Genomic DNA, 20,514 nt, shown 5'->3' with positions numbered 1-20,514 from the left:
AAAAGAAAGAAAAAAAGACCAACTCTTCTCAAAAGACAAAATGTAAGTAGAAAATACACAGCACAGGGAATAGGTGTCAGCTGCAGACACTGCTGCTGCTTCATCTCAAGGTTGCAGCCGACCGCAGCCCGGGACACTTACCTTGTGGAGCTGTGATGATCCTGGGGTTCACCTTGGAGTGCCCCACTGCCAACACGCCCAGCTGGCTGGCACACAGGGCCATGAAGAGGGCAATGGGCGACCTCCTGTCCATTTCTACTTATTCAGCAGGCAGAGATCATGAGCTTGTGAGGCTGACAGCTGCATTGCTTGTCTTATACAAAAGAGTGGGCAGCATCAGGACAGCCAATGACTGAGAGAGGGTGGGACTAAATGAAGTCTCAAAAGCAAACCTCATAAAAAACCCCAGAGTGCCTCTTTGCATTTAGCACCTGATCTTCAGCAGTTCGTACCTGCAGGCTTTGCTGGGGTTTTTGGTTGTTCTTTTTCTCCCTCCTTCTGTAAAGGGAAGGTGGGAGTCTGATGGCTTTGCCCTTCAGAAAAAGCTGCAGCTGGCCCAAGGCTTGCAATCAACTTATTACAGAGACTTGAAAGAATAATATTAAGGTTGATACAAATGAAATAAAAATGAAAATACATGTGTTTAAGAATGCACAAGAAGCAACAGCAGACCAAGGGCACCGAGACGGATAACAAAGGACTGCTGCTCTCAAGTTGCTTAAACAGAAGGATGTGTCGAGGCCAGAGAGCCGTGCTTGGATATCAAGGCAGCAGGAACAGCTTGCTAACAGAAGACCCTGCTCTACCATCAGGAGGATGCAGCAAGGCTGCAGCACATCTCATGTGCCAGCCTTCTTTCCACTAGCACTACAATAACCTCCTAGTGAAACAAAATACTGCCCAAAAATTAATTCGTCACCACAAGTCAGGAAAAGACTCCAAGCCAAATACCAGAGACATGACAACCCAGCTGTGTCCCTTGTGTTACACATCCCTTCACCAAACCAGTCGAACTCGCATCACCGTGCTTATGAGCAAGTTGGTGCAAGTGTGGGAGCAAATGACATCCCAGAGTCCATGTGGGAAATCCACTTGGAGGTGGGGTGAAGAAATACTTCCTTCCCTAAGATCCTGCCCTTATTTTTATGATGCTAATGTTCTCCCAAAAGACGGGATGAGCACACCACACTCACAGGGCTGGCCAGCCACAGGGCTGTGGCACAACCTTCGGAAAGTCACTTTGCTTTGCCAAACCTCCCCATCCTCCCGATTCCCCATTGGGAGGCCAGGAAGGGCTGATGGTCTTTGTAAAGCGCTGTGAGGTTTGTTAATGAGAAGAGCAGGGCATTACGTGCAAGGAAAGAGAGGTGGAACGTGACCAGAATAGGAGAGCCCCACGGGGAACTCACAAGGATGAGAGACGCAGCTGTGCTCTTTAAAGTTGGTATTGAAGCTAGACCCAGGACTGCTCTGCTCCTGAAGGAGATGAAGTGGTAAGGCAAGGGGGGCATTTTGGAGGAAGCAAAAAATTAATGAGCTGGCTAATAGTGAATTTTAAAGACCCACAGGAATTTCCCACCAACTCTAAGTATATGAGGTTTCATCTTTCTCTTTAACCAAATATCTGCTTGGGTAATTACAGTGTGATAACATAGAGATCATTCTGGTTTTTCACTTCTGAACATGGTGATTCCCAGCCTTGAACTATTTTGCATTCCTGCTCACCTCGAAACAACTGCCCATTTTCCCCCAGAGGTGCCTGTATTTCCCTACCTGTCCCCTTGCTCCCAGAGGTGCTAAACCCTGTTATCATTTGTTTTCTTGCACAACAGGCTTCCTGAAAAACATTTAATTCACTAAGACTCTTTCACACAGTCAAGAGTGAAAAAGAAACGTCATTTGTAAATCAACAGCCTAAGCTACACAAATCATACTGGTTCCTTAATAAATATGGGGACTTCGTGTTGTGCACCCCAAATTTGGGCTACACTATGAGACTTAAGCGCATTATTATCTGCTTTGCCTTTTATGATGCGATGCAGCTGGTGGGCTGGGTAACTGGCTTTCAACTCCCACTCTTGACAAAGTTGCCAACTGGAAACACAGAAGGGTTCTGATCAGAGGAGGGTTTCTGTCTTATTAGAACAGTAAATCCTTTGCTTTTCCCTTTCCTTGCCCCTAACACACACAGCTGGGGTCCCTGCATGGTTAGCTTTTCGGGTTTTTTTTTCCACCTACAGCTAAATACAGCTCCTGTGTATAAAATTCAGCTTCAAATTCCCCCAAAACTTTGGAAGTGCTCAGCTCTGGGCTCTTTCTGTTTCAACACGTGATACCACTCCATCTCCTAGACCAGAAGCCAAGATATTCCATGAACATGAGTGTATTGTAGTTCTGGAATCAGAATGATGCTGTAGCACCTCTTGTTTTTGCTAAGCAAGAGACTCAGACAGCTTGGTTTGTATCAAGTAAATACAAAGCTGTGCGAGATCTCTGCATGCAGCTCACCAGCAAAGGAGCCCGCTGCAAGGGAGAAAAAAAAGTGACAGTGTTGGAACACGCAAGTATACAGGAGCATCACACCCACAATGCTGGTTACAGCTCTTCAAATGAATGGTCTTCATAAAAACTGAGCTTTTACCCAAACGCCTTTGCTGCCTCCAGAAGCTACAGCTCCCCTTAGCATCCTTTTCTCTCACCACAAGCTCCTTCAGGGCAGCAAAGTGACTGATCATCTAGGGTGACTGATCATCTAGGGTGAGCCTGACACCCACAAACACAGAAACACTGGTTCATTGCATAGGACAATATTGGGAAAATAACTTCAACAAGCAGACAACATCTAGAGGGTCAAGGGAACGATGGGACACACACTGTGTAACACATTAGGAAAATAACCCCATCCCAAGCTCCCCCATGGGCAGGGCCGTTCCACAGACATACAAAGCAGCACAGTGCAATGCTGCACACATTTGATCAGGAAGCAGCACAGCTTGAACGCTTGGGAGAAGGGTAGAGCTGATTTCAAGGTTGCTCCAACCCTGTACCAGTTTGCAGGAGGTGCTGAAGACAGAACGGTGCCCTGAAGACAGCCAGAAACCCGCTGTGCATTAAGTACACACACCCCCGTCCCAAAGCAGGCAAACACTTCTGAGAAAGAGTCTGCTCAGGACCTGCTCAGCCACATGCCATGTCCCCCACTACCCGACAAGGAATGCGTACACAAGTGATCACATTCCAGGCACGAACTCCCCGCTCGGCCCCCTCCTGAAGAGGTTTCCGTCTGCTTCACTCAAGTATCAAAAATTCCACAGTGCAGATTATGTGCAGTTTTTTCCAGGTCGTGCTACTCCGTTCCAACACAGATCAGGAGGCAGCTTCCTCCAAGGATCTTGTAAAAATCATAAAGCACAGATTTTCCTTAAGAGGAACAGTTTTATCATCACTGCAGAGGAGACAGACTGCTTGAATGTTTGTGGCCCAGGCAGTCTATTATGAAATCTCCCATTTTAGTTGTCATCTTTTCGCAAGAGAAGAGCAGGTATGTTAGAACGTCATTCAAACAAACATATCAATTACCTTCTGCTAAGGTCAGGAATGTGACCCTGGGAAACAGCCAATAGGCGTAATGAGTTTGGACACAGACAAGTCTTCCACGGAAAAAAAAAATGTCAACACCACAAACATTCTTATCCCTGTGAAAGCCAGGCAAGCTCTTGTCTCTGTTGTGACATCTCTTGCAGAAACCTGAGAGGCACATCTCAATCTCTGGCTATTATCAGCCATGGCAGTTTCAGAACAGTACAAAAAGCAACCTTTTTCAACACAGAGGGACCTTTTTGAACATGGCACAAAGGGCTTAGGATGTTCACCAGGTCCGTCATGCCACATGTGTGCAGGTGTTTCCAAAGTCCCTCCCTAGATGAGACAGTCAGACTGCATGTTTTGACACAGAGCATGGGAAATCCTCTGTCAAACCCTGCCTGTGCGGGGACCCTGCTGTAGGAGGGACTGTAGGATGGAAAATCAGAGCTTGTATTTCTTACCCCTTGCATTTTGCCTTTGGAAACAAGATGACTTAAAAACATGAACTTTGAGACGAAAAAAGTGAAATTCCACTCACTGTTTCTTTTGGCACTGACCAACAGGTCTGTCAGTCCTCAGATGACAAAGTGAGGTGGGAAGGAAGCAAAGTGGAACATTTATCAGCAAGCTGATGCATTCTGCTGTCAACACACAAATCCTGTCCCCCAACTCACATTCTTTGCAGACAGCTACCACAATCTCAACCATCCCCTCCCAAAACCCCAGCCCGGCAATGGCCGTTAACCCTTCAGCCTCTCCCGGCATGCTGTTTTCACACAAGTTCATCTCCATCAGCTGTGTCTGCCAGAATGAGTCTGGGGAAGCTCATCAGTTGGTACACCTTGTCCTCTCAGTGCTGCCACGATGCTGAAGGACAGCACAGTAAATCTACTGCCCCAAGAAGTGTCACTTAATGTGCTAAATGCCACCCACAGGGCTTTAAAAGTGAGTCAGAGAAGGGGTAAAGGAACCAGGTGCCCCAGCACATCTTTTTCCAGTAGATCAACCCCACTGACTTGCCAAAGGAAACCTGTGGCAGAGCCACCTCACACTCAACTCCCCAAAGAGCAGCACAAAACCCCTATGTGGGACTCCCCTTCTTCAGTGCTTTCCCCTCTGCAGCTGAGGAAACCCCTGGGGTTCACCCCAGGCAGGACCTCCCAGACCAGAGCTTCACCACGCTATTCACTGGTCACAGCAGCTCGCAGAGGTCCTGCCTGAGGACTAGCCACAAACTTGCATCATCTAGATGACTCCAAACCACACCTCAACCTTTATCACAAACAGCCATTTGGTTGGCAAACACATTTCACCTAGATGCTTGTCACATTAACAAGCAGCACTGTCAACAGTAATTCAGTGAAAACTCATGGAGCAGGAAAGGAGGTAAAACAGATGCACGTCGATGACACAGACTCAGACAGGGGTGCCAAAAGCTTTAGTGAGCGTAAATCAAATCCAGCGTGGAGTCCTACCCAATTAAGAGAAAGTTAAAACAAAAAAAGAACAGAAATAAGTTGCTTTGTTGAGATTGATCTACTGCACTCCCACCACAAGAGCTGCATATTGATACATTAATGCTGCACAGCGTGTCAGCTCTGTCATCCTACAAGGGCCCAGCAGGCCAGACTGCGTTTTGCTTACCTGAAACTCTTGGTATTTCTTTTCTTGACTGCTGTGCTCCTCTCCTTCCTGGCAGGGCCTGGATTTCAGGGCAGCATCATCATGTGGTGCAGAGCTGCTACCACGCTCTCCTGCAGGAATGGCTATGCTTCAGCAGTGGGCAAAGCAGCCTCTTCAGCAATAATGATTCCTACATCTGCCAGCTGCTCTGAATGGCCCTAAGGGCGCAGCACCCACCATTCCATAAACAAGCTTATAAGCTCCCTTGACCAGCTCCATTAAATCCACAAAGTCCTCCTGGTAACACACAAGTTAAAGTTCACTCTCTGCAACCTGCTCTCCCATCCCCTGCCATAATATGGGTAGGAATTTAAGTCCACACTGTTCTCTAAGGAATCAAAGCAAGTCACCTGGTTCCCAAGAAGCCATTTCAAGTTGCTGCTGGGAAAAATGCCAACAGAACCTCTTACAATCTGGCCAGGCACATAAGATTAAGTGGAGGCTGCTCAGGAAAGTAAACTATTTTAAAGGTATTAAGTTGACCTTGTAGTGTTCAAGTACTTCCAGCAGCGATATCTGTCTCGCCAGGAAGGGAGAGACATCTAAGAAGTGGTCTATCTCCTTCTCCTCCCTCCTATTTTGGCCTCTGAGAGCCAACCCTGGGCCAAATGACGCAGAAGATAAGTGTCTGCAGTTCTGCACTGTCCTTGGCTCTAAACTGAGAGCCTGCCTGGTTACACAAAGGCTCAGCACCCCAGATGCACTGGTTTCTCTTTCCATCAGACACAGGAAGCCCTCCATGTCTTCCAGCAGGAGAGTGGAATCAGCTCAGGATCTCACCGTGTGCTGGACCTGTTTGACTTATTTTTCCCTGTGACTTCTCAAATTCTTGAAAGGGACACTGCCCTGGGCAGGGAAGGGCAAATCTTTCTTCCTGCCTCCTATCCACCCTTCCTTGTGCAGGGCTTCATGCCTCTCACCTGCTTCCTGGTTTACATACCCATACAGCTCATTCAGGAAAGCAACTGCAGGAAACCATCAGCAACCAGGTCACAGACTTTTTGGAGGGGAGGAAAAGAAGAATAAAAAAAATGAGGCGGAGGAAAAATAAATGGACATGAACTTGCATGACCAGACACCAGCTGGCAGGATCCATGGGATGATTAAATTATGCGTAACTGAGGATCCTTTGGGATCAAAGCATTTAATGCCAGGGAACGACGGCTCAGAAATGAATCCTGAGACAGGATGGTCAGCACTCCCTCCCTTCCCTGGAACAGGGCCTTATGCAAACAAACCAATTAACACAAAGGTAAACAGTTTGGAGTCTGCTCTGCAGGATGCCAGGGCAGCACGCTGAGCATTTCTGGGGGATTACAGAGCTCTGCTGTCAGTAACAACCCTTTCTGCTTTAGCAAGATTAAGTGACAATTTACTCCTGACTGCCCAACTGCCCTAGCTATCTTTGTCACTTCTTTCTGCTTCAGTGGCCACAGCAGTCGCAGGCACCCAAACATTAAACTCCAGAGCTTTACTGGGACCACTGCCACCCCTTTAGAGTGTGACATCCCAGAAGTTACCTGTGCCACAGTCTCACAGCTGCATGTCATCTCTTCCTTCCAGCTGCTGAACACTCTTGTGCATCACGGGCTGTGAACCTGTGACTAAACCACAGAACTCCTTCCTGTGAGCTGGCACGGAAGCTACAAGTTTATCTGTGTTTAAAGAAAAAAGTTGTGTGGGGTCTGTTAACTATTAGCACTCCATATTCAGCTCTAAAAGTCCCTAAACCCCAGGTGACTGGATGCTGGAAAAAAATCTATTAGAGATGGATCTTTCTCTGCTCACCCTGTTCTAAAGTTTTTCTGCAACATCTGTTATTGGCCATAGCAGGAAGACAAGGGATGCTGGCTCTGACCCTGCATAACTGATTCGATGTTTTTATCACCCCTGGAGTAGAACTCCATAGCTCTCCATCTTCTCTCTCAAACTCAATATCTAAACTAATGCACCTCGCTAAACAAGTGGACCATGCTCTTAAATCAGCAAGGTATTTAGTTGAGTAGTAGTAGGAGGGAAAAAAAAAAAAAAGTGATTTGAGGACAACCATTCTGAGTGCTGGAAGCCTGGAACACCCAGAAGTCAGCTAGAGAGACTGTGTGGTCAGAAATGCTCACGAAATCCCCAGCCTCACCTTAAGAGCTTTGAGGGTTTTTTTGTTTTAAGTTTCCAGGCTCAGTTCAAGAGGAAGGGAAGTCAGGAAGCTTCATGTTTGAAGTCAGTGGCTCAGCCATTGTCTTGACTTCAAAGGATATATCAGGGGATCTTTATTTTCCTCCCTATTAACCTTCCTTTTGCTTACCATATTCTTAAGCTCAAGCATCCATGTAAGACAAAACTAGAACTACATGTACCACTATAAATCAAAGGATTATTTATAAACACTGTCATATATAAATATTAGAATACTATAAATATAAAAGAAACTAATAAGAAATAGAAGTATTTTCATGGTGTGACATTTTCAGTACATTTCTGCTTTCACCAAGTTAAAATAGAGTCAGTTGCCTTAAAACCACACTGATTTATTGTGCTGTTCTTCAGTTAGCATCCATGACTCTTAGTTGTGCAAAACACAGTTCTGTAAAAGGATGCTTTGATAACTAAAGTCACAGAGCTCCCCTTTCGTCAAAGAAAAATGTCGATTCATGCCAGGAAAGGGACTGAGTCCCACAGAAAGCTGCACTGTAACACCTGCCCTGATCTGCAGACTCTCACCTTAATCCTGATCAGTTGTCCCAGCATCAGGAAAATTCTTTCCTCCTTCCTTGAAAGCTTGCCTGAGAAAGAGCAAGACCAAGATTTCGTTATTGCCAAGGAAACCCCACCAGGTCCCACTGCCCCCTCTTCCTTTTGCCCTGGCTCTCGCTTGTCCCCTTCGGCCAAAGTGTTCAGCTCACTCAACCAGCACAAAGCTAACTCTTAAGAAGAAAAAAAAATAAATTATGTGTTTCCTGGCACTTTGGCATCCTCCACAAGGACAAAGCTGAAAGCAGCCAGGAAACCACAGAGTCCTTTGCAGAGAAAGCAAGCTGGTGGGCAAGGGCTCTGCCAGGCAAGTTCCCTGCTGCTGTTCACATGGATGTATCCTGCCGGGCTGCCCAAGGTTACTCCTGGCCTAGCAAATCCTGAGTGAGACGCTGAGACGCTGCGTGCTGGAGCACTGGAGAAAGTCACCTTCATCGATCTTCTGAATTAATGTGCCAGAGAGGAGCTGGGGTGCCCAGGTGTGTAGTCCTGCACTGTGCTGGGGAGAACAATGTACAGACATCTGTGATGACCGGGGGCACTGTGATGGTCAGTCCTCTGGCCCCTGCACATTTGTTTGTGGATGGAGTTGGGCAAAACAGCACCACTGGTTTAAGGTGCTCTGCTGCCTTGCCCAGACAGGGCACTGGTTCCTGTGCCAGGGTCCTGCAAGCAGGGGACACTCAGAGCCTCTGTTTGACTAAGGGAGCAAGAAAGCAACGTTTATCTTGAAACACTGGAGGCATGTGGGAGGATGAGGGGAAATCTCTCCAACACTAGTCATTTGAAGTCAGAAATCAAGGCTGAAGAGCTTGAAACTTTGACAGTTTAGGATCTGATCCAACAAACCACCCAAGCGTGCCCACACCAGAGAGACTGTGTCTGCACATAAACAATTAATACCTCAACGTCTGCTCCTGGGATAGATCTTGCTGGTTGTGTTCACTTCACATAGGAAGGCTCCATCATCGTTGTAAAAGCAGAGGAGGATGCAGGTGGGCAGTCACACAGGCTGAGATACTGCAAAAGCCATCAGGGACGTGAAGCCTGGGAGATTCTGCTCCATCTCCATGTCACCCTTTTGCTGGAAAATCACCCCCACACAAACACCACTTTGCTTCTTGTGGAAACAGTCAGCTCAGAACTTCTTAGGCAGAAAGAGACAAGGCAGAAATGGTGAAAAAGCCATCAAGGTGGCCAAAGTAGAAAAGCAGAGGACATACAGTGAAGGGCTTAGATGCCAGCCAAACCGCCAACCCCTGCAGGTGTCCACAATGCACCAGCATTGACGGTCAAGCTCCAGAACAAATAACAAGATTACTGAAAACACAGTACAAACAGCTGCTAGCATTACTCCTGAAAACACCCGCTGTTACTGCTTCCCTTGTCAGCTTCACTACAGGCAAAGGAAGTAAGTGAACCAAAAATTTATCTTTGATGTCAGAACCAGAAAGTCCCTACTGAAAGCGCTTACGTTGGGGAACCGTGGTCTGACCTCCACCGCTTCCAAAGGGTCAGCCAAGCCCCTCCCAGCCTGCTCCCGCCGCAGTGCCGGTGAGGCGGTCAGGCCACAGATGCTTGGCTGGCGAACAGAGCGCGGTGGAGGTTGGATACACAGGCAGGAGACTGACAAGCCCAGACCCAACAAGAACGGACACACCTCGAACCCAAACATGGAAGGGGCAACCAAAGCTGGTGCACGAGGAGGGGAAGGTGTCAGGGCAGTGGCACCAGGGAGGGACCACAAGGAACAGGCAGGCGGGAGGTAGTGCACTGCAATTTGCTCATAAAGAGCAGAATCTGTTCTGTTCAGCCACTGACAAATTAGTGTCTAGACTTAGCTGCTTTCTCAGCAAACAACGGATACCGGCATCTCCCAGAGTCGTTCCAGCTTTGTTCAATACCTCTCTTGGGATACAGGCTCCTCCAATGACTGCAGAAGTCAGGACAAGTGGCTCGGACAAGAGATGTCATGCTCCATGTCCATAAGCCACATTTAGGCTGCTAACCCCAGGCACAGGGTCTCTCCAAACGAGCGGGTGCCTCCCGCAGCCTCCCCCCGGCTGGTTTCTCCCCCTTGGCAGAGGATGTGCTGGCTGAGCTCTCTCTGTGTGTGGAGGTGGCTGCCAGCATCACTTTCATCTCAAAGCTGGGAGGCAGGAGGCACGCGGCCGTTAGAGCAGGGGGGAGGGCAGCGCTCACCTGGCTGCTGCAGAGCCAGTTCTGAGGATTTCTGAGCTTCCACTCTCCTACAGGAGCTCCTGCATCAAAGTTTCCCTTCCTCCTCCTCTTCCATTACCAACCCTGCAGGTGCCAGGCAGAGACTCTCTTCCCATCCCTGCATCTCTAAATTTGCCTGGTTGCTGAGCACGTCTATTCTAGGCAGCCAAAGGCGGGCGAGATGAGGGAAGCGAAGCGCACGCATCAGTCGCATCGTGAACAACATCGGTGCCAAGTTCTTCTCTGCTATAGCCAGTTCAGACAGAGAATGTGTCTGATGTGGTACTCCAAGCCAAGTAACACAATTTGTGAGAAAACTTGGAAAAAAGTTCTTTCCATACAAAACATCCAACCAATTCTCAATTACCTGGGCATACAGGGAGAAGCAGAAATAGCCATTATGACAGAAGAAGCTACTTAATACAAAACGTGGGTCAATAAAGTGACCCTTTAAATCAGGACAGGAAAGAAATACCATTTGGGACACCAATAACCCCAAGCTGGCCTAAACTAAGAATTGACATGGTACAGCAACGCAAACTAGTCACCCTTGTCACAGAGCAAGTCCTGCTAGCCCTGAGCAGGTCTGGGAGAGCCTGCAAATGCTTTCCAGCTTTGGGCAGCAGCATCTGCGATACAGCTAATCCTCAGCCAGCCTGGGAGGATTGAGGGCTGACAGCAGGGGAAGGAAGGGAGGATGCTGTGCATATGCTGTCCACTCCCCCAGCAAAGCAATAGGTGAAGGTGCCGGGGATGGGAACAAATTAATCAGTTTTCATACACGTAAAATCATAGCCATCATCTGGAGTGGGTTTCCAAAGTGTGTAATGAGGGCAGTAACCCGGAAGGGTGTATCAAGTCAGGAAAGCTGGTTATGTCTATCACATCTTATCTCCAACATACTGAAAAATAAAAACAGTCCTTCCCCAAGAGACTTAATCCTCTAGACAGGATTAAAGGCTATCAGTCAATGGGCTACCCTGCAGAGAACAATCCAGTATTTGCTGGGTGATAGTGGAGATCGTATCAGCAAGGGATTGTAGCGCTTGGAGAGGAATTAAGAGGGGAGCACAGGCAGCCTGAAGGTAGGAAAGCATTTTCTACTTTTAGCTTCCCTAGTAACGCATGGTGGCATTTCAGGCAAACCAGTTCTCATTTTCATGCCTTGTTAATCTCAATGGTACAATCAGAGTGAAGCCAGGCCCAGCTCTGATTCTGGCTCCACTCAGTTCCCACTGACTGCAATTACAGGCAAATGACTTTGATTGTCTTTGCAGCTCAGGTCCCAGGCACCTCCAATGTGGCCCCCCAGGATGAGAAGACACTTTGGAAAAGACAGGCTGCAGCCAGACTAACCTGTGTCAGAGACAAGGCATTTCTTCCAAGACATTTGGCAGCATCTCACACTCTCTGGCAACTGCATCAACCCTTCTAATTGTCTTTTTTTTTTTTTTTTACTGTCACCTTGTGATGGCTATGAACTCCTGCACCTGTGCCCTTGTTCCTGTCAGCTTGCAGGATTCTACCAGCCTCAGCCCGCACAACTAAGAACAAACAGGTTTCAGCTAAAAAGGAGACATGCTGCTTCTCTGCAGCACCCTCTTGGAGAGTACTTGTAACACAAATAGCTCTTTTGTATTGACCTAACTCATGGCAGGATGGCTGTGCAGGTCAGCTACACCACAAACACTGCTCCCTTACCAGACGCAGCTTTGCTCAGTAAGAGGAGTGCCCTCTGCCGAGGAACAACAGCCCTACAACAGGCAAAGCATCTTCTCCAGTTTCCTTCCCGCAATGAGCACATCGCCTCGCAGATCTGGAACACAACCCCGGACAGACCACAACCCAAACAACAGGCAAGTGAATACAGTCCATTTAATACAGTTAAACACAGAGGAGCCACAACAGCAAAACAAGATAGACTGAGGCATGTCAGGAGGGCAGGAATGAAACAATGGGCAGGAGAACGTGTAATCAGATCTAAGACTGCGGAACTGGAGGTGCCACATCTCTCCAACACACAGAGCCACCTCTTTCTCAGTGCTGGACAAAGTTCTGAGGTCTCATCTCTGGTGGCCAGAAGAAGGAGGTGGAGAGAGGTCTCTGGAGCTGGAGGAGCTGCCCTCAGCACAGACAGTGCTCTCAAACAGGAGCACAGTGCCCACCTGCAAGGAAAGGAGCAGCCACCCCAACTACTTCATGCTGGAGAGAGGAACCCCAGTGCAGAGAAGTTTCAGTGCCAAGTCCCAGACCAAGGAACGCCACAGCTGCCTCAGTGCAACTCACCAGTCCAGCCTCTTCTGCCCAAAAAGCTAGGGAGCCCCACCAGCAAAGATGAGCTCCAGGGCAGCCTGGATGTCCCCTCCAGTGGCCTGCAGGGCTCGGAGACTTAACTCATCATCATGTATGCCCATGTCTCGCAGCTGCTGAAGCTGTGGTTGCCACTGGCTCTATAGACAGGGAAAAAAAAAAGAAGCTAAGGGTAGGTGCAAGAGTCCAAGTGGAAACAAAACAGCCTTCTCCACAGCCCGCTCTTCCATGCTGCATTCTCCCACCTCTCTCTAGCTCGCAAGCGCAACGCTAAGTGTGCAAACAGATCTTGAAAGCTCAAAGTCTTGCTGCAAACTCCCCAAATCCACCATCCCACTTCCACCCAGTACTTTTGCATCAGTCTATCACATCTCCTGCAAGAAGCACTTCTTCAGTGATGCCCCTTTCAGCTTAAATGTTCTGCTACATGAGGCAGGTGGAAAAACCGCCTCCACCCTGCAACACTGGATGTGATATGGGGCTTTCACAGGCTCCTGAAGGCAGAGGCTGTGGCACTGACCTGCAGGCTGGGCTGCCCTGAGGCCTGCAGGGCATGCTGCAAGGCCTGGCTGAAGAGGTCGTTGGTGATGGGTGTTCCTGACTGGACACTGGATGACATCGGGGAGGTCCCAGAGGAGTGACCCTAGGAGGAAATAAGTTGCACATGGATCAGGAGAACATTTGTCACAGGAACCAGAGCTGCACCCCACCATCAGGCCTCCTCGAGCCCCTGTAGAAGAGAACTCAGCCGTAAGAAAATAAAGCAGCGAGGGCTCCCAGACCTGAGCAGGGCTCGCGCTCGGTCAAGTGCTGGTTTTATGGCCCAAGAGGATCTTCCTAGCTACTGTGCTGCTATTGTACCTGGGTGCCAGGGGTGGGTGTGTGGGAGCTGCTCTCTGGGGTGCTTGCCAGTGCCAGTGCAGTCGCCAGCTCGCTCTGGGTGATCGGTCGGGGTCCAGCAGCCCCGGCGTAGCCAAGGGAAGCTGGGCGGGAACCAGAAGTGCTGCTGGATGGTGTAGATCTTGTGCTCTGCATGGAGGAAGAAAAAAAAAAAACAACCCACACCTCTGATGTTGGTGTCCACATCCCAGTAAAATCTGGCTCATGTCGTCATTCCAGGGATCCCTTTCCTACAGTATTTGAAACTCAGAAGTGTGAAACTTTTAAAAAATAAACATGACAGAACAGGATGGGCTTTTTCCACAAACTCAGCTATTACAAAGATACAGAAACTGGCAGTAAACCTTTTAATACATCATCCATCAGCTTGCAAACAAAGTGTTATTAGCCTGTAATAAAACAATTGGCTGCTGACTGGCACATTTTCAGCCTAAATATGCAATTTCTCTTATAAAATACTTTGTCCTTCGGAGAGGAGAACCTCCCTACATTGCAGAAGAAGGGCAGGGACTAACCCTCCCACGTTTCTCAGCCATGCTCATCTGTGCACAGCTATCTCTGAGAACGGTCAGTGTGAGGTTAATGGTTGGGCCAGATGATCTTCAAGGTCTTTTCCAACCTTGATGATTCTGTGATTCTGTGAATCTGGCTATGAAGGTGTTTACTCTGAGGACAAGTGCTGTTCCAAGTTGTGCTTCTGCAGTCTTCTGTTGTGACCCTAGCTCAGCACTGAAGGAAATCCTACCATGAACAGCATCCAAGCATGGCTCAATCAATATGTTTGTTTCCACAATACCCCTAGGAGCCAGAGCAGCTCGTGCCGTTCATGAGACAGAGAGACAACCTTTCAAGACTTTAAGGGCTACAAGTTAAAGCCATATTGCAATCCCAAAAGAGGCGTTCCACCTAATCTGGCCGCTTACCTGGTGGAAGTCATCTTCATCATCAGAGAGACCTTCAAACAGAAAGCCACCTGCAACAGAAACAAGAATCGACAGATGCAGAAAACTAGGCACTGGCAGGAATTAGGCACCAGATAAGAATCCTGTGGAGTCCTTGGCCATGCAGCCAGGCTTAGCCCCAGCTAACGCGCTGGTTAGGACAGAGACCTTGGCACCGACAAGTTCACGTGCAGCTGGTCAGTGGAAGACAGGTCAGGCCCAGCATTTGCACAGAACAGAGGCCACAGCACTCTGCTACCAACAGCCATTACACACACTTGGTTGGGAGAGGCTCTGAGGCCAAAGTGTCCCACATGAATCTCACAAAGTGCAAAATCTATAAACCACAGCGTGTTTCTAGTTCAGGAACCCAAACCTCTCTTCCTTACAGCCTGGGGATCACTGTGTCAGTAGAGCACAAATTTGTCTGCAAACCCTGCAGCGTGGCATTTCTTCAGGTTCCCCAGTCACCCACGTGGCTGATCGTACCTGGCATGTCCCGGTAGGAGCCAGAGGACATGCCTCGGGAGGATGTCTCTGGGGCTGGGAGCGGGGTGCTGCCAGCCACTGAGTGCAGGACAAGGACAATGGCATTCACAAGTGCAGGGTGAGCTGGGATCAGCCTAGAGAGAAAGGGTGAAAGAATGAATCGAGTACTCAGAGAAATTAAGAAATCAGCAGCTTGTTAATGGCAAAGATCTTAAGGCATAGCCATTCCCAGTGGCTGCACCACCACCACTGCTTTTGGCTGTCCAGCAACAAACACCTCCCCACATTGTTCCACACAGCTGAAGGAGCTGGGGCTCCTTCTGGACCCCACGCTGACCCTCCCGTGTGCTCTCATGGGAACAACCCTGCTGTGAGCAACCACATCCAGATTTGAACCCATAATCTGGAGGGGATGATGGTCCTGTCTCCCACTATCCTTTGGTTCAATCCAACAGTGGAGGGGGATGTGTATCGAAGTATCAGCTCCCTCCTTCCTGCTGCTGAAGAAGTGTCCTACCCTGAATCTCTGGCCTGGTGTATCTGTACTGGCAGGCAGGAGCAAAACTCTCTCCCACCCAGAGAAGTTGTCAAGCAGCAGTCTATACAACAGAGCAACAAAGGCATTGCATAGTCACTGCACTAGCTTACGTAAACTTACGTGTCTAGCATGCTGGGGTCTGCAAATACTGAAAAGAGATCCTTGTCCTGTAGGACTCCTGGGAGGGACCAGGAAACATAATGAGTAGGAGACAGGATACAAGAAACAGGAGTCAATCAAACAAAAGGCATGGGAAAAAACAAAATAATTGTTTTTCAGGAACTGAGTCACTAGCAGACACCATAAATACCCTATTATTTTTCTCCCTGAAACCTCTTGCATCTTCCTGGAGAGACTCTCAACCATAGCCACACACCCAAGGGATGGGGCTTTCCCAGCAGATCCCAGGGGCTGCACTCTAGCACAGACAGCTTCACCTTAAGGGCAGGATCAAATCTGGCACACAGGTCACTCCAGCCCAGTTGTGACTGCATCCCATATTCCACCTGCCTCACAGCAATGTGCCAAAAAGGGTAGTAACACCCCAGGCCAGAACAAGCAAACTAGATTGAATTAACATTTTTGTAACACTTTGCAGCAGGGAGAAAGCAGCCATCCCCACTGCTCTCCTTTGGGTTCCATGTTGCCTAATCCTTTTGAAGCCAGCCTCCGTCCCCAACATCACCAAGGGAGTACAGCTCTGATACCTGAGCAGACACTTACTCTTATGCTCCACAAAGGAACCAAAAGGCACTTTGAGAAGGCAAAATCTCCCTTCCCCATGCCAGGTATTAAAACACAGACTATCTTTATCTGGCTTTCCTCAGAGCCTCTGGGTCACATCTGGACTCACCCAAAGCAACAGGGTCACTGCTGAGGCCGGGAGTAGCTACGATGATCTGATCCAGTGACTCCTTGTTCCCCAGCATTTTGAAGACCTGCCAGAGAAATCAGAGCTGATCAGTGGTGTTGCACAATGAGGCTCCACCATGAGACTCTCTTCACAAAGTGGGGACAGACAAAAAGACATCCAGACAGCACACTATGAAGCCCCACTCACTGCATCTCTGTAGGCAGGACTGCTGTGCAGGGCAGTGTGAAGGACCCGGAACTCCCGTACTGCTGCCACCTTATCCACAGGCTCTGTAGGGAGAAAAAACAACAGAACAAAACACATTGCTCCCCCTGACAGTGTTACTAGCCATTTTATATGCCACTGGGACTTCCACGCTGCAAAAGCAGTCGTGATTCTTTAATGTCCCTGGATTCAGCTAAACCAGAGAGGAAGGGCACAGACTAATGACTGTGAATGTCTCAGTACAGTTATCACAGTGTAACAAGTAACTGCACTCACACCTTCCAGACATATAAAAATATACAGATATTCTCCTACACGTACAAAAGGAGCTGTATTAAAGTGACAACTCTAAACTAACCCATCTTATTCTACAGTCAGGCAGACTAGGAACACACACAAGCCTGCTCATCCCTCGAGTTGGGTAACCAGTCGCTTTGTTCCTGATTCTCTGGCAACACCCTAAAATTGATTAGTCAGTTAAGGAATATTCACTCTCCACATTACATAGCTCATTCCTTAACTCTCCCATCAGCAAGAAAACCTAACACCCATTTGCTGCTGTTAGGGGTGGAGAGTTCCCACACAAACATATCAATCAATTCCTCCTGCAAACCTCACACCAGCCTCCCAGAAACAAATCACAAGAGCAGCCGCTCCTCAGTCACAAGGGACCCACACCAAGCACATCCCGAGGAGATCTAAGCAGTAACTCACGCTGTCTCCTCCTCACCTGGCTTCTGATCAGGTTCAGGCCAGGATTTGCGCAGGACATGAACAGTGGAGCCAGACTGGATGCCATAAAAATCAAGTGTCTGGTCATCCCTCAGCTTACGGCCACAGTAGATCAGATCTAGGAGAGAGAAACACCTAAATATAAACATCTATGGCACGCTCAGAAAGGGCCCAGGGTCTGTAAGGCAGGACTGCCTGGGGGTTATTCGTCCACACGTGTAGCTGCTTCAGCTGGTTAGCAGCACAGGGACTTCATAACGCAGGGAAGTTATGGAGATTCAGGGAGGAAATCATGGAGCTGAGATTCACAGAACATGACATTGTAATCGGCAACATTGCCACCTCCTTTAGAAAAGCCAACCTCTCTCACAGTCCTCATAAGAGATCCTACAGAGGGTGGAAGCAAGAACACGGAGGAATACAGAGAAACAATCTGCGTAGCCAGGGATCAGCTTAGGAGGGCCAAAGCACTGACAGAATTAAATCTGGCCAGAGACATCAAGGGTAACAAAAAAAGCTTTTGCAGATATGTCAGTGATAAATGGAAGACTAGGGAAAATGTAGGCCCTCTCTGGAAGGAAAAGGGAGACTTGAGTGACCTGGGATATGGAAAAGGCTGAGGTACTCAATGACTTCGTTGCCTCAGTCATCACCAGCGAGGGCTCCAGCCACACCACCCCGGTTGCAGAAGGCAAAGGCAGGGACTGGGAGAATGAAGAACCATCCACTGTAGAAAAAGAGTGGATTCAAGACCATCCAAGGAACCTGAGGGTGCACAAAGTCCATGGGACCCGATGAGATGCATCTATGGGTCCTGAGGGAACTGGTAGATGAAGTGGCTCAGCCACTTACCATCATATTGGAGAAGTCGTGGCAGTACAGTGAGTTCCTCCTGATTGGAAAAGGGGAAACATAACCCCTATTTTTAAAAAGGGAAAAAAAGAAGACCAGGGAACTACAGCTAGTGTCACCTCTGTGCCCAGCGAGATCATGGCATGGATCCTCCTGGAAAATATGTTGGGGCACATGGAAAACAAGGAGGTGACTGGTGACAGCTAACATGGCTTCACCAAGAACAAATCCTGCCTGACAAGTTTGGTGGCCTTCTACAACGGGGTTACAGTGTTGGTGGACAAGGGAAGAGACACCATCTACCTGGACTTGTGCAAAGTCTTTGACACTGTCCCACATGACACCCTTGTCTCTAAATTGGAGAGACGTGGATTTGATAGATGGACCATCTAGTGGGTAAGGAACTGGCTGGATGGTCACACTCAAAGAGTTGTGGTCAGTGGCTCGATAACCAAGTGGAGAGCAGTGACAAGTGGCGTCCTCAGGGGTCAGGGTTGGGATCAGCGCTGTTTAACATCTTTCTGGTGACATGGACAGGGGGTCGAGTGCACCCTCAGCAAGTTCAACGATCACACCGAGCTGTGTGGTGGGGTGACACGCTGGAGGGAAGGGATCCATCCAGAGGGACCTGGGCAGGCTGGAGAGGTGGGACGTGCAAACCTCATGGAGTTCAGCAAGGCCAAGTGCAAGGTCCTGCCCATGGGTCGGGGCAATCCCAAGCACAAATCCAGGCTGGGCCATGAGTGGATTGAGAGCAGCCCCAAGGAGAAGGACTTGGGGGATTAGTGGATGGAAAACTGACTGTGAGTCAGCAACATGCACTCACAGCCCAGAAAGCCAACGGTACCCTGGGCTGCACCCAGAGCAGTGTGGGCAGCAGGTACAGGGCGGGGATTCTCCTCCTCTGATCCACTCTTGTGAGACCCCCCCCGCAGTTCTGCGGACACCAACATCAGAAGGACACGGACCTGCTTGAGTGGGTCCAGAGGAGGCCATGAAGGTGATCAAGGGGCTGGAGCACCTCCCTTATGGGGACAGGCTGAGAGAGTTGGAGGTGTTCAGCTGGAGAAGAGAAGGCTCCACGGAGACCTTCTAGTGGCCTTCCAGTACAAGAAAGCTGGGGAGGGACTCCTGATCAGGGGGGTAGGGATAGTATGAGCGGTAAAGGTTTTAAACTGAAAGAGGGGAGATTTAGACCAAATGTAAGAAAGAAATTCTTCCCTGTGAGGGTGATGAGGCACTGGCTGCCCAGAGGAGCTGTAGCTGCCCCCTCCAGTGTTCAAGGCCAGGTTGGACGGGGCTTTGAGCAACCTGGGCTAGTGGAAGGTGTCCCTGCCCATGGTGGGAGGGTGGAACTAGGTGATCTTCAAGGTCCCTTTCCACCCAAACCATCTTGTGACTCTACGATCTCCCAAGGCCACAATGGTGTTAGCAAGTTATATGATTTCTTACTATGGGTGCCGCCACTGCAGGAGTACTGTGATCCAAGCAAACACGGCACAGGCTATTCAAACGACAAGGTACCAAGTCCACTGCGGCATAGCAGTCTCTGGAGCATGCTTCGAGCCCCTACACCACGCTGTCTGGTTGTGCCAAGGCTTCCCACCAACCCAACACCACTAACAGAAGTATGTTTGTGTCCCAGCCGCGGCGAGCAGAGGAAGAGGGTGTCCCCAAGTGGTAGGACTTTGACACGACCCACGCAGGCACCTACCGATGAGCTCAGGGTCTGGGACGGACTCCTGCAGTTTGCCGGTGATGAGCTGCTTGAGGTACGAGATGCTGCACCCACCGAGCGGGCATTCTCCCAGCTCCGTCTCCGGCAGATGTAAGATGGATTTGGGAGCCAGCGGCTGATCCGCCAGCTTCACCGCGATGTGCCACTCCGGCAGGGACATTCCAGCCTTCTCCCTGAACAGAGCCAAGCCGAGCTAAGACCCACAAAGCTCTGGAAAGGGAGGAAAACAAAGTGAGACTCTGCGCTAACCAGACAAACACCTTATAAATTCACAGGCCTCATCCTTGCTGGGAAGCACAGAGGAAACTAACAGGAGACCTGACCAGCACGCAGTTATGCTTTTTAGGTTCCTACCTCACTCTTAAGGCATTTCTGAAGCTACAGGGAAGGCAGAAACACCCCCGCTAGCCTCAACACTCAACCGAGGAAGAAGGGAAGCCAAGAGCAAGGCCCGGCCCGGTTCTCCCGGCAGGCACCCCCCACAGGCCATTCTCCAGCCCCCGGCAGCCCCGTTTCCCGGCACAGAGACAGCGGAGCAAGGCGCCCGCGGCCGCTCAGCGAGGGATCCCAGCAGTGGCAGCGCCCGCGTCCCCGCCGCGCAGCCCCTGCCCCGGCGCACCCCTGCAGCTCCACTCTACCTCAGGCGGCGGGGCGCACCGGAAGCGGAAGTGCTGCGCAGCTGCGCGGTGCACGCCGGGAG

At 49.5% G+C, this 20,514-nt stretch overlaps 2 protein-coding genes across 6 annotated transcripts in view; both read right to left on the bottom strand.

Annotated features, from left to right (window-relative positions):
- SEMA7A (semaphorin 7A (JohnMiltonHagen blood group)) overlaps positions 1 to 10,077 on the bottom strand; it is a 36,130-nt gene extending 26,053 nt beyond the window's left edge. For 2 of the 3 annotated variants that reach the window (XM_074916741.1, XM_074916742.1), the window contains exon 1: positions 142 to 305. In XM_074916741.1, coding sequence (XP_074772842.1) covers positions 142 to 253 — 112 coding nt within the window. In that variant the 5' untranslated portion in view covers positions 254 to 305. Of the gene's footprint in view, positions 1 to 141; positions 306 to 5,229; positions 5,340 to 6,188; positions 6,266 to 6,788; positions 6,924 to 7,986; positions 8,049 to 8,919 lie in introns of those variants that run through there. The other variant, XM_074916743.1, reaches the window with a different exon arrangement.
- A 2,017-nt stretch (positions 10,078 to 12,094) lies between these two features.
- Positions 12,095 to 20,484, bottom strand: UBL7 (ubiquitin like 7). Of its 3 annotated transcripts, XM_074916746.1 has the most exons (12): positions 20,169 to 20,439; positions 19,791 to 20,024; positions 17,223 to 17,342; positions 16,475 to 16,557; positions 16,268 to 16,352; positions 15,535 to 15,592; positions 14,877 to 15,010; positions 14,370 to 14,419; positions 13,408 to 13,575; positions 13,067 to 13,189; positions 12,523 to 12,686; positions 12,095 to 12,401 (listed from the first exon to the last, which is right to left on the bottom strand). In XM_074916746.1, the coding sequence occupies exons 2-11, from the start codon at positions 19,972 to 19,974 to the stop codon at positions 12,549 to 12,551; spliced, it is 1,143 nt and encodes a 380-aa protein (XP_074772847.1). In that variant the 5' UTR covers positions 19,975 to 20,024; positions 20,169 to 20,439; the 3' UTR covers positions 12,095 to 12,401; positions 12,523 to 12,548. The 3 variants fall into 3 exon arrangements, with proteins under 3 accessions (XP_074772847.1, XP_074772846.1, XP_074772845.1); XM_074916745.1 differs by lacking the exon at positions 20,169 to 20,439 and adding an exon at positions 20,453 to 20,484 and having other exon boundaries at positions 12,095 to 12,686; XM_074916744.1 differs by having other exon boundaries at positions 12,095 to 12,686.
- Positions 20,485 to 20,514: the final 30 nt, after the last annotated feature.

The sequence above is a fragment of the Athene noctua genome, chromosome 13, assembly GCF_965140245.1.
Source record: "Athene noctua chromosome 13, bAthNoc1.hap1.1, whole genome shotgun sequence".
NCBI lineage: Eukaryota > Metazoa > Chordata > Aves > Strigiformes > Strigidae > Athene > Athene noctua.
The sequence above is the reverse complement of the archived record's forward strand: the minus strand, read 5'-3'. Positions and strand labels throughout refer to the sequence as shown.

Excerpts from the sequence above, each read along its gene's own strand:
- UBL7 (XM_074916745.1), bottom strand. The coding sequence starts at position 19,974 with ATGTCCCTGCCGGAGTGGCACATCGCGGTGAAGCTGGCGGATCAGCCG. Across the intron at positions 15,011-15,534 it reads GACCCCAGCATGCTAGACAC|GCTGATCCCAGCTCACCCTG; the intron begins GTAAGTTTACGT and ends CTTTCTCTCTAG. Across the intron at positions 12,687-13,066 it reads CAGGGCAGCCCAGCCTGCAG|AGCCAGTGGCAACCACAGCT; the intron begins GTCAGTGCCACA and ends CCCTGTCTATAG.